The sequence below is a fragment of the Aethalodelphis obliquidens genome, unplaced genomic scaffold, assembly GCF_003676395.1.
Source record: "Aethalodelphis obliquidens isolate GAN/ISIS:26980383/991018 unplaced genomic scaffold, ASM367639v1 scaffold113, whole genome shotgun sequence".
Taxonomy (NCBI): Eukaryota; Metazoa; Chordata; class Mammalia; order Artiodactyla; family Delphinidae; genus Aethalodelphis; species Aethalodelphis obliquidens.
Window position 1 is genome coordinate 1,424,351 of NW_020838057.1, and position 16,050 is coordinate 1,440,400.

General features: G+C 45.5%; 1 protein-coding gene and 1 pseudogene across 2 annotated transcripts; one reads left to right on the top strand and one right to left on the bottom strand.

Moving 5' to 3' along the window:
* Positions 1–3,329: 3,329 nt before the first annotated feature.
* On the bottom strand, positions 3,330–3,855 carry LOC113615271 (ferritin light chain pseudogene; annotated as a pseudogene).
* A 3,990-nt stretch (positions 3,856–7,845) lies between these two features.
* On the top strand, positions 7,846–15,345 carry ZNF772 (zinc finger protein 772). 2 transcript variants are annotated; one of them, XM_027097496.1, is made up of 3 exons: positions 7,846–8,108; positions 10,477–10,603; positions 11,857–15,345. In XM_027097496.1, exons 1-3 carry the CDS (start codon positions 8,076–8,078, stop codon positions 13,002–13,004), a joined length of 1,308 nt encoding a protein of 435 aa, XP_026953297.1. In that variant the 5' UTR covers positions 7,846–8,075; the 3' UTR covers positions 13,005–15,345. The 2 variants fall into 2 exon arrangements, with proteins under 2 accessions (XP_026953297.1, XP_026953298.1); XM_027097497.1 differs by lacking the exon at positions 7,846–8,108 and adding an exon at positions 9,053–9,618.
* The last annotated feature ends 705 nt before the right edge of the window (positions 15,346–16,050 follow it).

Sequence of the window (16,050 nt, forward strand, 5' to 3'; positions counted from 1 at the left end):
CAACACTTTATTATGTGTTCTCCTACCACCTACTTTACCACTGACTCCTTCTTTTGTGTCAATCTTCATTTCCCTGATTTTTCTCCTGTAAGTTTCATCTGTGGACTGATCAGTGACTAACCTCCTCACAGCTTTGGAATGACTCATGAGGGCAAAAGATGATGAAGACTTCACTCCTTCCTGGAACTTTCTGGAAGGGGGTGCTCAGTACTAGCTGATTCCATTGTATATATTCTTGCCTTCTTTGTCATAGATTAATTGACCATAAGTGCATGGGCCACCATCTTTTTCTTAATCACCAGTAAGCAGGGACTCAGGGGTTCTGTCACTGCGAAGGGCTCTATATAGGTCTGTTCAGTTTCAAGACCAGTCTCCTCAAGGAGGCATTCAGATTATCCCTGGGTCGCCAATGATGAGGTGAAAATTGTCCACTCAGGCAAAGCCTCCTGTGACCAATGCCTTGGCGAGTGGATCCTCACAAAGAGATGGTGTGTCAAACTGACAGTCCCAGCTCACCCATATTTATAGCACATTATCTCCAAGACCAGATATTCATTTTGGGAGGGGGAGAGTTTCTAATGCCAACTGTGTCACCTCAGGTCAGCTTGGCAGGAGATCCCCAAAATGTCTGCCTCTTCTTATCAGCATGCATGGATCAGTCGTGGCTTAGTTACAGCAATGACTGAAAGTGAAGCCTCAGAAAAAAAAAAAAAAGTGAAGGCTCCTAAGACATGGAGTCAGCCTCCAGACAAGGCTTTATTTCATGCTTGATGGAACTGACACACATACCTCAAAAGGCTCCTTCCAATTGTATAATTTATACACACATCACATCAGAAATCACACACATCACAAAAGGAGTCAATATTGGAGTTAAGAACATAGGATGATAGAAACCCAAGTTACATTAGTTATTTAGATCAGACCACAATGTGGCATGTAAATGGGAGGGAGGAGATTCAGGAGAGATAGTCCCACTGACAAGTGTGAGATGAGGTGCAGATAAATTCCCCTATTAAGCCAAGCACAGAAGATATGTGTCATTTTCTTGAAATCACATCTTAGAAGAGTAGATTCTGGATTATTCACCCTATCAATTACTGATGAGCTGTGGAAATGAGCTGACCACCATATCATGAATCTCTGTGGATAAATCTAACAAACATGTTACAGAATCTAGTCAGAAAAATGCATACATGGGCTTCCCTGGTGGCGCAGTTGTTGAGAGTCCACCTGCCAATGCAGGGGACACGGGTTCATGCCCTGGTCCGGGAGGATCCCATATGCCATGGAGTGGCTGGGCCCGTGAGCCATGGCCGTTGGGCCTGCGCGTCCAGAGCCTGTGCTCCGCAGCGGGAGAGGCCACAGCTGTGAGAGGACTGCGCATCGCCAAAAAAAAAAAAAAAAAAAAGCATACACTATGATACAATCTATGGAAAATTCAGAATTTGACAATAAAAGACAGTCTATCGTTTAGGGAAGTATAGAATAGATAAGCAGTAAAACTATAAAGCCATCAAAAGAATGATTATCAAGATGTCAGGTGTGGGGACTTCCTTGGTGGTCCAGTGGTGAAGTCTCCATACTTCCACTGCAGGGGTCGCAGGTTAGATCCCTGGTTGGGGAACTAAGATCCCACATGCCATGCGTTGTGGCCAAAAAATTAAAAAAAAGAAAATGTCAGGTGAGCTCTAGGGGCCCAGAAGAACATGTAAATGTAACAAGGGACAGGGGATGCCTAAAAAAAATTACACGAGGTGAGTTTTATAGGTGTGGTCTTTGTAAAAGAAAGAAACAATTTATACATCTCATATGAACATCCCACTGAATGTATGACAGTTTTTAAAATTATAAAAGCTAGGTAGACAGTTTGTTTATTTTTATTTTTTTGCATTTAAAAAAATTTATTTTTTAAAATTTATTTTTGGCTGCATTTGGGTCTTCATTGATGTGCGTGGGCTTTCTCTAGTTGCGGCAAGTGGGGACTACTCTTCTTTGTGGTGCACGGGCTTCTCATTGCAGTGGCTTCTCTTGTTGTGGAGCACGGGCTGTAGGCACGAGGGCTTCAGTAGTTGTGGTGCATGGGCTCAGTAGTTGTGGCACACGGGTTTAGTTGCTCCGCAGCATGTGGGATCTTCCTGGACCAGGGCTCGAACTGTGTCCCCTGCATTGGCAGGCGTATCCTTAACCACTGCACCACCAGGGAAGTCCCTATTTTTTTGTATTTTTAAAGTTTACTTTATCTGTTTATACACAACCTTGTTCCAGAAATTGTTTAAGGTGGCTTAAAATCCACAAAATAAACCAAGGAAATAGTAACAGAAGAACCAGGAATAAAACATGTACAAAATGCTTATACAATTCTACTCGTTTACTCTGGGTGGACCACAAATTTGGCTCTAAGCTTTTTAGCAGGCAGTTAGAAGACGAAACTTAATTAGTTACATCATTTACAGTGTCCATAAAACAAAAACACCCAATTACCCAAGCAAAGCACTGTTATTCCTAATATTAAGACCAGAAAGAAATTTCTCAAGAGGCTTCATAAAGAGATCAGTGTATGATGTAATAATCAGTGTTCTCAGTAGCAACCTAATGGGAGACTCAGAGATGAACTTCTCAGGGCTCTTTCTTCAATACATGCAGATGGCATCACACCAACTTGAAAATCAGGAAAAGCAATTTTGTCATGAGTTTGAGGGTTGAGAGATGAACACAATATGATCCGGTCAAGGTACTCAGCTCTCTGCTTAGCAAAACCACACTTAAATTTTAGAAAACCAGAGTTGAATCCAGTACCCAGAATGACTCCAGAGAAGTCATGAAAACCCTAAAATTCTGTGTAACATTTTTTTTCTTTTTGGCTACACCGCGACTTGTGGGATCTTAGCTCTCCAACCAGGGATTGAACCTGGGCCCAGGGCAGTGAAAGCACAGACTCCTAACCACTGGACCACCAGGGACTCCCCTATACAACCTCTTCAGAATAGGTGTATTTATTCTTCTTGACAGAAAACATAGTTTATCAGATACTCTATGTACCCAGTTGGTACCCAAAAGTTAGGACCCATTTCTTTAGACAATCTTGAGGATTAAACAAACTACAAATCATTAATACTATTCAGATACTTTTTTTTTTAAATCACAGCCTAGCTTTTTCTCCCCTCTGCAAAAGAACATTCTTTGTTTCTATTTGGCACCACGGCTCAGGTGAAGGTTTCAGGGTGGTTAAAAACTTGCTTCCTGGCTGAAGGAAGAGGCTCGGGCAGAGATCTCGAGGAGGGCAGAGGCAGAGGGGTCCCGCAGAGGCCGCTGGGCTCCGGAGGCTCCTAGTCATGCTTGCAGGACAGCCTTTGGAAGACACTTGCCCAGCCCGGCCTGGAGGCCAGCCATCCTGCGCAGGTTGGTCAGATGGTGGCCCATCTTCTTGAGGAGCTTCGTCTCCTCTTCCAGGAAGCGGCTCTCCAGGAACTCACAGAGCTGGGCGTCTGCGGCTCACAGAACCCAGGGCATGCAGATCCAAGAGGGCCTGGTTCAGGCTCTTCTCCAGGGTTATGGCGGCCTCCATGGGTCCACGCTGGCACTCCGCTCGTTCGGGGACAGCTTTTGCCCGTCCTGGACCAGGGTGCAGCTGCCCCACTGCTTCCACATCTTCAAGAGAAGCTGGGCACCTTTGTGCTTCTCCTCAGCCAACTCCCGAAAGAAGAAGCCCACACCCTCCAGAGCCACCTCGTCAGCTTCAGAGTAGAAGGTCAGGGAGAGGTAGGTGGATGAGGCCTGTAGGTGCGGGTTGATCAGGCGGCTGACGGCGGCCTCCACCTCGGCATAAGAATTCTGCTAGATCTGGGTGCTCATGGTTAGTCAGCGGTGAGAAGGACTCTCCACAAAGTGTGGTGTGAAGCTGCAACAGTTTTATTTTGTCACAGGAATTGATAAATTGATGATCTCAACAGACTAAAACAGCTTCAAATGGGTGTGGAGTTTGAAATAACTTGATTAATGAGAAAAGAACAGACTATTTAATCATTTAGTTTAGGTAAAATGATTATCTACTGTCTGAAAATGTACCTCAGATTTGTTTTAATCAGGTATGGTAACACAGACAGACACAAATAATTTTCATGAAGGAAGAAGATTACACACAGATCCCTAGAAACAGAAGGCAGGGCATGCCATGCAGGGCCACATGGGGAAGCACCAAGGTGGATCATGAGGCAGAAGGGGGAGGGGGAAAGCATGTCCCAGAGCCTTTATTGGAGTTGTCATGAAAAGGAATGGGTGAGGCTGAGTAGGTACACCGAGTAAGGCTAGGATTGGATACTTTGAATACTGTCGCCAGACTCTGGGCTAAAGGAGTAATCAGTAGGACTCCACAGCTGTTACTCCTTCTGTATGAAATCCACAACTCCATTCCTGAAAGCTGTCGATATTTTGTTTACTCCGTAAAGAAGAAAGAGGCCTCCATTCACCTGCAGGAGAGCACTAGAGCAGAGAGCATGGGCTATGTTTCTGAGTCTACCTCAGATTGGCTGTGTGGGACTTCAGGAAGCTGCTATGCCTCTCCTGGATTTTGTCACCACATATATTTACAATGAGGCTGACCACAGACAGGGCAAGGTTGTGCATGATCAATGGTAACTGTTGATGGGAAGTGTGTTACTAACCCCAAAGCTAAATTTTGGAGGGTAGGTAACAGGGAAGACTGAGATCTTTGCCCCTTTGGCTACCGATGTGCTTTTTAAAAAATTTTTTGGGGGGCTTCCTTGGTGGCGCAGTGGTTGGGGGTCCGCCTACCGATGCAGGGGACACGGGTTCGTGCCCAGGTCCGGGAGGATCCCACATGCCGCAGAGCGGCTGGGCCCGTGAGCCATGGCCGCTGAGCCTGCGCGTCCGGAGCCTGTGCCCCACAACGGGAGAGGCCACAACAGTGAGAGGCCCACGTACCGCAAAAAAAAAAAAAAAATTTTTTGGACGCACTGCGCAGCATGTGGGATCTTATATCCCCAGCCCAGGGTGGAACCCACGCCCCCTGCACTGTAAGTGCAGAGTCATAACAACTAGACTACCGGGGAAGTCCCATACTGGAAGTCCCATTTGTCCACTCAAATTTGCCAAATATAACCTGATTTGTTTTGAAATCACCTTCTGTCTGATGTGTGGAGCATGAGCTGAGGTAGAGCAAGAACTGATGCTGATACAGGGTGGAGGCTGTTTTGTAGTCCAGAAATGTACTGTTGGTAGACCGGCCCAAGGGGGTGGAGTTGAAGGTGTTGAGAAGCAGATGTGACAGGACATGTGGATGGTTGTGATGACAGAGCAAGGCTCAGGCAATGAGAGTTATCCCCCTCAAACACTCTGTATCTGTGGGTCAGCAGGGCTTTTCCTGTTCTGGTTTCTTGGTCAGTGCCCAGGAAAAACATGTTTAGGGAATAAATAAAGCTGAAGGCTAATATTTCTGGGACAAGAAAAAAGGAAAGACTTATCCCTGTCCTCATGTCAGTTACCTGGGCTGTTGAATTTTCCATGACCTCATTTCTCCAACACAGAAGGGGTCAGATAGATGACATTGGATTGAAGGCTTTGTTGGGCAGTGGTTAAAGCTGTGGCTCTGTGGACTCCATTCCCAGATGTGCTACTTAACAGCCATAACTGAGAGTAAGTCATAGACCCTTTGCTGCCTCAGTTTCCTCATATTAACCTAGGTGACAAATCCACCTCATAGGACTAGTCCTGTTTCTTTTACTACTGTTTCTACCATTCTATTGATCATTTATATTCCAAATTTTTCCTTTTCTAGTTTGAAAAGTATATTCTGGTTGCATTTATTATATTTAAGCTAAAAATTGCAAAAGCTTATTTAATACATTAGAGTATAGGGTTAGAAATAAATTTATTCCTGATTGGAAATATAAGGGATTCAGAACATTAAGCAACTAGCCTCCTCTCAATGTATATGTTCTGAGGTTATACATGGAATTCCATCACTTTAACTCTATAAGGAGACATATTCATGTTTTACACAGATAACGAGCAGTTATTTTAATCAAAAGATGCACACTTCTCTCAATCCTCATTCCAACTCTCTTTGCAGACTTTTCGTCTGGATCAGCCTTCTTTGTACTTGAATATTATTTTCAGTTCAGAAAATTATGTTTAGAATTTTATTTTCTGTGGGTTTGTTTTCCATTACAGTCGTCATGTTTATCCTCAAATAGTCTTACATCACACTTTCTTAAAAGGCATTTTTACTGTGTATAGAAATTTCGTATGGTAGTTATTTCTTCTGCACAGAAACAATTCTTATTGTCCTTCTAATTGACAAGTGGCATTTGGTAAATTATCTTTGTCCATGGAAAATAATCAATAAACAACCTACAATGGGAATAGAAAAGAGGTTTTTTTGATCCAAACTGAGGACTATAGCCCAGGAGACAGCTTCTCAGATTACTCTGAGGAACTGCTCTAGAGAATCATGGTTTTGAGCACAGTTTTATATCTTGTTATAACAAGGAACATCAAACAAGTCAGGAATACACTCCTTCAACGTTTCAAAGAAACAAAAACAGATCAGCACATACACAACTCAGTATGGCCTTGTCACCTGGGAAGAAAGTCTTATGATCAAAGGAGTACTAGCATTGGCATCCCTGGAAGGGAGGCCTTTAATCTTTATCTTTAAAATGGACATTCCTTACTTCTGGTCAATGTGCCTTTTTCTTTAATAATTAAAGCAGATGTACAGTGCATATTTGGCCACAAACAGGCTGTTTTGGTTAGCCTGAAGTTCAAGTTAAATTATATATAAGCCAGAATGACTTCCCCATACCTTAAGAAGTGAACATTTCTTCCGTCACTTTTCTTTTCAGGTCTTTGTAAAATACCTAAAAGGAATTGAATACATCTGTGTATACAGAGTGAAATATTTCTGTAATAGGGGCGGGGTAGGCACTAGCTATAGCAGCCTCCCTCAGCCGTTGGTCAGCACCGCAGTGGGCCCCTTCCCCTCTTTTATAAAAGGAGCCGGAATCCGGACTGAGGGATGATGGATTTTTTTGAGATACCAGTCTGCCTTATTCTGGGTCTGCTGGCTTTCCGATTAAAGTTATCCCTTGCTCCAAAAGCTCGTCTCCCAATTGATTGGCCTGTCGTGAGGCGAGCAGAACGAGCGTGGGCTCGGTGACATTTCTTGTAAAAAGTATTACTCACTGGGTTAGACACAATCACTGATTATAAAGGCAGGAGAAATATTTTCTGAGGTAACCAGAGACACCAGCATTGTCCACCTGTTCATCAGTGTCCCACATCCCTATTGCACTTAACGTGGTGCCCGTGTCTGTAGGCTCTGCTCTTGTTCCTGATTCTAAATGCTGAGGCCCACACAACAAACCCAAGTGCTTCGCGCTACGCTGTGTATATTTGATAACAAATACTATTTATTAGCTTCCAGCTATGGAGGTCTGAGCGACATTAGTATATGGTGTGTGCATTTGATTTTTCTGGTGAGCATTCCCTATGTAAAGAAGCCCCAAATAATATGTTTCTGAACATTTTTGTGATGTGTTACAGACTACACTCACCGGAAATATGGGTGCGTCTCCTTTAAGAGGAAGCAACGCTCCGCCTAATCCTCAAATTAAACGATGCAATTTCTAGGCTCCGCTAGCTAGGTGGCTCCGCCTTTGACCTGGAGGTGGCGCGGAAGTCCCACTCCATCGTTGGTGCTGTGGGAACTACATTACCTAGGAGTCCTGGCCACTCTGGGCCAATGAAGGCCCAGTAAAGGGGCGTTTCCGTTCGTACGGAGGACGCCGGGGCGGGACTTCCTTTTCCGTTGTTGGGCGGACATTTTCTTTGCTTTCGGATTAGTCCACCGAGTCAATCTCCGGAACGCGGCGTCACACCCGAGGTGACAGGACAGGGAAAACGCGAGAGGCGTTGTCTGCGCTAAACAGAGACGGACCTGAGGATCGGCAGTGGCACCGTTCAGGTGACCCGGCCGCCGGAGCCTGGGACCTCGCACCTGTCGCTCTCCAGTTACTCCCCTCCCCCTCGCCCTCCCCGATCCTCAGGTGCCGATGGCGGCCGCCCTGCTGACGGACCCGGCGCAGGTGGGTGCTGCACCCCTGGATTGTTCCCCCGACCTCCATCTCTGAATCCTGAAGCCTCGAATGAGGGACGCCTCAGGTCCCTGCAGCTCAGGATCATGTGTCCAGACAGTGGGGGCTCTCTTGGTCGGGTCCCATTTCTGACAGCCAACATGATGGGATGCGGAAAGATGTTACAGGCGAGGGGCCAGCATGTGCAGAGGCTTGGAGGTGCGACACAGCCGGAGCATTTGGGAAATCTAGGGCCTTTGGTGTCTGAAAAGATCAAGAGTCCGAGCAGCTGTGCCTCAATTCTCAGGGTGATGGGAGCTACGGAAGATTCTGAACAGAGAGGCAATATCTGATGGTTTCAAAAGTATTCCGTAGACTGCCCAGGTGTGTACAGACTTGAGGTGAGGGTGCGGACAGTGGGCCCCAGAAAGGTTGAGACATAGTCCAAGGCAACACAGCTGGACTGAGGCTCAGAGGACAGACGGCCCCAGGTCTGTGGCAGGGCAGGAGTAGAAGATAGGCCTGAGCCCTTGGGCCTCTTTCATGGTTGCTTGTCTCTCATAGTCTCCCTCTTACCACAGGTTCCCCTGATCTCAGTAGTAATTATGGGCTTTATACAGGTGAGGGAAGGATGTCCAGGCTCTCATCGATTCCACCCCCACCCATGAGGGCTTCAGGATTGTGGTGTCATAGAACACTTTACTTTTTTAAAAATAAATTTATTTATTTTTGGCTGCGTTGGGTCTTCGTTACTGTGCGCGGGCTTTCTCTAGTTGCGGTGAGCGGGGGCTACTCTTGGTTGTGGTGTGCAGGCTTCTCACTGCAGTGGCTTCTCGTTGCAGAGCACAGGCTCTAGGCATGCGGGCTTCAGTAGTTGTGGTGCGCGGGCTCAGTAGTTGTGGCTCACGGGCTCTAGAGTGCAGGCTCAGTAGTTGTGGTGCGTGGGCTTAGTTGCTCTGCGGCATGTGGGATCTTCCCGGACCAGGGCTCAGACCCATGTCCCCTGCATTGGTAGGCGGATTCTTAACCACTGCACCACCAGGGAAGTCCCGAACACTTTACTTGTACTCTCCCAGCTCTTGTGTCTGAGGACCCTGGAGAAACCCCAAGCCCAGGGTTCTGGGTCTAGACCAGGGGTTACATGCAAGGGTTCCCGTTTTCTGGTGACCACTGGAATAAGGTGTGGAAGTTTGTTCCAGGAACAGGAACCAGCATGTGCAAATACTTGAAGGAGAGATTGAGATGGGAGTTTTCAAGAAACTACAGGTCTCCACCATATCTGGTAGCAATCAAGAGCAGGTGGGCAGGAGTCAGGCCTGAAATGGCCAGCTGACAAGCGAGAACTCTGTTCTGAGGGTGGTGTAGCCATGGCGGGTGTGGAGCAGAGGAGGGAGGTAATCTGATCCAGGTTTTAACAGCCTCTTTCTGGATGCCAAGTGGAGAACAGACTGTGTGTGGTGACGGAAGAGGGAATTAGGATAGAGACAAGGAGACCGGGGAGGAGACTGCTTCAGTATTCCAGGTGAGTGGTAATGGATGGCCCAGAGGGCTGGCTCTGTAGATGGGAAAAGTGACTGGGTCATATTTTCTGATGTGTGAAAGAGACAGCCCCAAGATGTTAGGCCTTATCAGTCAGAAGGGTAGAAGCTCCATCAGCTGAGATGGGCAAATTAGCGGTAGAAGTAACTCTGCATGGGTATCAGGAGTTTATTTGTGGCCATGTGAAGAGTCTGAGATGTTCCAGAAAACACTGAGTGGAGGTGTCAAGTGAGCTGCTGGACACAGGGCTGAAGTCCTGTGGAGGGGCTCAGGATGGAGAACATCCAAAAAGCAGAAGATGGTGTGTACCTAGGTCTACAAGGGAGAATCTACACATCACAACGGCATTGCAGTTAATGAGCCAGGAAGGTGATGGTGGAGGCCAACAACTGGGTGGGGAGCCAAGAGTTGTGAGATTGAGAGTGATCCAAAAGACTGGTGTGCATGTGGCAAAGGAGTATGAACTGATGGCCCTTGGTCCCTGGTGTTGGGGACTTATGGGAGAAAGATGAACCCAACTTTGGTTGTCTGGTAAGCATGGTCTTAGCAACTCCAGGAGAACTGGCTGGAAGGACGTGGGTGGGGATGCGGTGCGGCCCCACATGCCAGCCCCAGAGCTTAGATGGCGGCTTTCTGCCCACCTGCCTGTTGTTGGTGTGGGTGGACACCGTGATCAAAGGGACCTTAAGGAGAGAGCAGACATATGTGGCACCTGGCCCTGGTATTTCCAATGAGTTGATGACCTAGGTCGGAAGGAATGCTGAAGGGAGCTCTGTGGGGGCAAGATGGGGGTCCTTAGGAGAGAGACTACTCACAGACTCGGCTCTCCCCATTGTGGCAGGGGAAAGTGAACTTTGAGGACGTGTTCGTGTACTTCTCCCAGGAGGAGTGGGGGCTCCTTGATGAGGCTCAGAGGCTCCTGTACCGCGAAGTGATGCTGGAGAACTTTGCCCTTATGGCCTCACTGGGTAAGGCCCTCACATCCCCTGCAGTGTCCTGGACTGGGCTCTCCCCCTTCCCTGTTTCTTCTATCAGAGCCGTAGGCATTACCTCCCTCCCCCGTTCCCTAGGGTAGGTGCTGTGGATGCCAGGTGTGAGCTTTGTGCACTAGCACCTCTGACTTCTGAGCAGTCCCAGTACCTGCTGCCTTGAAGGCTTACATGGATGGATGCAGGCATGAAGCGTCCTGCTGTCACCCAGTGGATCATCTCCAGTTTGTTCTCTCCCTTACTGGGTGCATCTGTCCAGATCCATGCCATCCCTGTGCCCCAGGTTCTACCCCCTTCCTCTTGCTGACATTTCTAGTAGGCTGCCTGTGTCAGGAATTGCAAGGACCAGTATGGTCACTACTTGTTGGGACCGCTAGGCTATTCCTGCAAGACACTTCTTCAGAGTTATTTTTATAGTATTTAGTTGTCTTCTCTGAGGGGTGGGTCACCCAGACCAGTGCTGGCCATTTACCTGTCTTTTCCTTAGGATATGCATCTTCCATGTTCCATGGGATTGCCCCACTGGAGCTGGACAGTGAGCCCTGGCTATCTGAGTGGGCCAACATGACTCCAGCCATGACCAGAGAGGCTCAGGGTGGGGGTGGCCCTGGTGGGTTGGAGCTGGGGAAAGGTGTGATGTCGGGCTGGGTTCTAATCATTCCCCAACCTCTCTGTGCCCACAGTTGTTTGAGTGCCAAGGCCAATGGCCACACTTCATTCTTATCTTTACTTTCCCATTTACATACTTATCTTTTATGTTCTGACTTTTAGCCTTTGACTGTTCCCCACCTCTGCCCACATCTCAGCTGTTCCTCTCCACTGCTTTCCAAAACTGGCTTATATGCTTAATGTGTCATGAAATGTGCACATACCTCAAATAATTCTTAAATACCACCTAGTCTATTTGATTGTAGCTATTCAGGGAACACACCCTTCTGTACATCACCCTAGCAGCCAAGGCCTTGCTAAAATCCATTTGTGGATGACTTCATTAGACACCCTGTTCTTCCTAGGCTGTTCCCCACATTTGTGTCCTCTTCCCATCAAGGCCACTTCCATCCTGTGACCTTTAGATGCCAACTACTTCATAGCAGCCCTTTACTCAACTTGAGCTCTGGCCTCTTGTCTGATAGCAGACCTTCATGTTAGTTCTGATAGATACACATTTGTAATGAGACTGCCCCTTCCCACCAGTGTCAATGTGTCCTTCACCAGCATTTGTCTGCTTTCAGGTTGTTCGCATGGAATGGAGGAGGAGGAGATACATTTTGAGCAGAGCATTTCTGTAAAAGGAGTGTCACAGGTCACGATTCCTAAGACGATTCCGTCTTCCCAGAAGGCCCACCCCTGTGAGACATGTGGCCCGATCTTGAAAGATGTTTTGTACTTGGCTGAGCACCAGGAAACACATCCTGGGCAAAAACCATACATGTGTGTGGCATGTGGGAAACAACTCTGTTTCAGTGCAAACCTTCACCACCAGAAGCAGCACAGTGGAGAGAAACACTGCAGAAGGGATGAGGGTAGGGCCTTTCTTGTGAACAGCTGCTCTGTCCAACCATTGGACATGCCCTTTACCACAGGGGAGGGTTGTAAGGACTTCCCAACTAGCTCAAGCATATTCCAGCACCATGCTCCTCTTAGTAAGTGGAAGCCACAAAGTAACACCAAGTGTGCAGAGGCCTTTCACAGTGGACAAAGGCATTACAAGTGCAATGAATGTGGGAAAGCCTTCAGCCGCAAAGACTCACTTGTTCAGCACCAGAGAGTCCACACTGGAGAAAGGCCTTATGAGTGCAGTGAGTGTGGGAAAACCTTCAGCCGCAAACCCATACTTGCGCAGCACCAGAGGATCCACACTGGAGAAATGCCTTACGAGTGTGGCATATGTGGGAAAGTTTTTAACCATAGCTCTAACCTTATTGTACACCAGAGAGTCCATACTGGAGCAAGGCCTTACAAATGCAGTGAATGTGGGAAAGCCTACAGTCACAAATCCACACTTGTTCAGCATGAGAGTATCCATACTGGAGAAAGGCCTTATGAGTGCAGCGAATGTGGGAAATACTTTGGTCACAAATACAGACTCATTAAGCACTGGAGTGTTCATACTGGGACAAGGCCTTATGAGTGCATTGCATGTGGGAAGTTCTTCAGCCAAAGTTCCGACCTTATTGCACACCAGAGAGTTCACAATGGCGAAAAGCCATATGTGTGCAGTGAGTGTGGAAAAGCCTTTAGCCACAAACATGTGCTTGTTCAGCACCATAGAATCCACACTGGAGAAAGACCGTATAAGTGCAGTGAGTGTGGGAAGGCCTTCAGGCAAAGAGCTTCCCTCATCAGACATTGGAAAGTTCATGCTGGAGAAAGGCCTTAGGATAGCAAGGAATATGCCATAGTGGGTGACACCAGAGAGAAGCTCTGAGAGTAGCCTATGTGAGTAGCCATCAGCTGGAAGATGAGTCTCATACATTTGAACTCCCACCCTGAGGAGATGCTTCTGTGTGCCAGCTATATGGGAAGGTTTCTGGAGAAATATTGCACTTCGTAACATGCCTTTGTTCACTGTGAGAGGCCTCTGCACACTTGCCAGAAGTATATCACTGCCAGTGTCTCTGAAAGAATCCATATGTCTGTGCAACAGCAGGGTGCCACATTGTGTGTAAGTCACCCCAGAGTGCTTTGATGGGCAAGATCTCTGCTCTTCCTCCCTTCCTTGGAAGGAATCATCGGTAGCCTGAGCCCATTGAAGATCCTCACTCCTTCCTGCCCCCCTACTGGTTAAGCGTGGATGTGACCCAATTTTGGCCAGAAGAACGTAAGCTTTGTTCTGCTGGCTGCTTGCAGAGATTTCCATTTTTCAGACTTTATTGGTCTCATGTGGCACTCGTGATGGATTTGTCCAGCCCCCAAGTCACCTAACTTGGGAATTTTCTGACTCATATTCTTCTGGGTTTGCAACAAATACCTTAGTTTTTAACTACGTTGAATCCTGGGGATTCTGTTCACTTTGTGGGTTGAGTTGAGAACAGAATTGGGCTCTGCCAGCCTGAAAGAATGAACAGCTTGTGTGAGAGGTCCAACTGTTGTGTCTCAGTGGTATTTGCAGAATGGTGAAGAAAGAACAGCTCTTATTCTAGTTTCAGCCTAATTTGCATTGCTACTCAAGGCCTCCTAGGAAAGAATACCAATCTTTGCAGGCCTAATCGTGTGTCCTGTATGCCAAGATGATTTGTGTGACCAAGGTCTTCTTGAGCAATGGGCATTCGTCATGACAACTTCTGATGTGCCTGGGAGCAGCATGAATTGGGTCCCTTGTTCCCAGGGAATGCTTCATATTCCCCAGCCCTCTTTAGGAGAGTTTGATTCCCTGGGACCTACCAGCATCCCTGAAATCTATTATTTGGTAGGCAGATGTCACTGTCCCCTAAAAGGACATCTGATAAATAGGAAGTTGGGAGACTATAGCCAACTATAGGGAATATAACTCTTCTAAAGGCGTACCCACAAATGTTTCTATCACTGTGACTTTGGTATGAGGGTTTATGGAACTTCTCAGGACTCATATTTGTGTCTCATAATCTTACGGCTACAGTTACAGTCTGAGCAATCTAAACATTTTCTGCAATTAATTGCACATATTTATAGTGTATAATTTGATACGTTTCGATACATGTTTTCACCTTTGAAACAAAGTTTCCTGATTCCTTTTATAATATCTCTCGCCCTCACCCATTCCCAGGCAACCACTCATCTTGCTTTCTGTCATTATAGATCTGTTTGGATTTCCTAGAATTTTAAATGTGTGTGTGTATAGAATAATTTAAAAGGTACTAGTATGTATATGGCTTTTCAAACTATGCATAATTATGTTGTGATTTATCAGTGTTCTGTGTATCAGTAATTCATTCTTTTTCATCCATACTTTTGCTTAAAGTATTCCACTTTAGAGAAACAGTTCCAAAGCAAGTGACCCAGGAGAGAACTCACAGGAATGAAGCCACAGTATCTGTGGCTCATAACCTTCACCTGGAAGTGATGTGCCATCGTTTCTGACTTACTCTGTGGGTAACACAGACTAATCCTGGTTCAGGGTGGAAGGGGACTCACTTCACAACAGTGAAAATACAAAGAGGTAGGGATTTGTGGGAGGATTTCTTGAATACTGGTGACCACAATCATAGTTGTTTTTCTTTCTTTTACCTTTTTAGTCTTTTAATGAGGAATCATATTGACTGATTTCAAAAGTTAAACCAACCTTGCATTTCTGAGGTAAACCCTATTTGGTCATAATGTACTACTCTTTTATGCATTGTTGAATTTTATATGCTGGTTTTCTTTTTTCTTTTTTTTTTTTTTTTTAAGATTTTTGCATCTATGCTCATGAGGGATGTTAGTCTCTAATATTTTTAATGCATGAGTTTGGTTGCTGTCAGTGTAATGCTGGCTTTACATAATAAGTTGGATAAGTGTCCCCTGCTCTTCAATTTTCTGGAAGAGTTTGTGAAGAATTGACATTATCTCTTTCTTAATTGTTTGGTGGAATTCACTGGTGAAGTATTTGGGCCTGGAGTCTATTTTGTGGGAAGGTTTCTAACTATAAATTTAATTTCCATAGTGAACATAGGTTTATAGAATTTATCTTTTTTTTTCCCCCTACAGTGAGCTTTGGTGATTTGTATCTTTCTCAAAGAGTTTGTTTATTTAAGTAGTCAAATTTTTCAAGCTATCCTTTCATTATTTTAGTACGTGTAGAATCTGTAGTGATGCCACCTCTCTTATTCCCGACACTGGTAATGTCTATATTTCTCTTTTTTTCTTCATCAGTAGTTTATCAGCTTTATTGATCTTCTGAATGCACTTGATTTCACTGATTTTTCTGTTTTTTCCTGTTCCTTTTTTCCCCCCCATTTTGACTTTTACCATTGCCTTTTGCTTTTATTGTATTTCATTTCTGTTCTTCTCCTACTTTTTAACATAGATCCTGAGATCCTTCATTTGAAACTTTTGGGTTTTTTCCTAACATAGGTGCTAAATTCTAAAAGTCACTGTGTAACAACTGCTTTAGTTGCCTCCCACAAAACTTTATATGTTGTATTTTCATTTTAATTACATTTAAAATCTTTTCTGGTTTCCTTTTAAATTTCTTCTTTGACACATGGTTCTTTTTAGAAGTGTGTTATTTGGGATTTTCCTTATCTTTTTGGTAATTGATTTCTAATTCATTGCAGTCAGAGTATATACTTTATGACTTGAATTATTTACATTTATTGATATTTTCTTTATGGCCCAGAATATGGGTTATCTTGTATTTCATGTTAGCTTAAAATAAATGTATATTGTGTTCTTGTTTGATGGAGAGTTCTACAAATGTCAACTCGGTTAAGACAGTTGACAATGTCTAAGTTTTCTATATCCTTACT

Bases quoted from the DNA above. Each gene is read 5' to 3' on its own strand.
- ZNF772 (XM_027097496.1), top strand. From the start codon at position 8,076: ATGGCGGCCGCCCTGCTGACGGACCCGGCGCAG. The intron at 8,109-10,476 runs GTGGGTGCTGCA...CCATTGTGGCAG, and splicing joins TGCTGACGGACCCGGCGCAG to GGGAAAGTGAACTTTGAGGA. The intron at 10,604-11,856 runs GTAAGGCCCTCA...GTCTGCTTTCAG, and splicing joins TGCCCTTATGGCCTCACTGG to GTTGTTCGCATGGAATGGAG.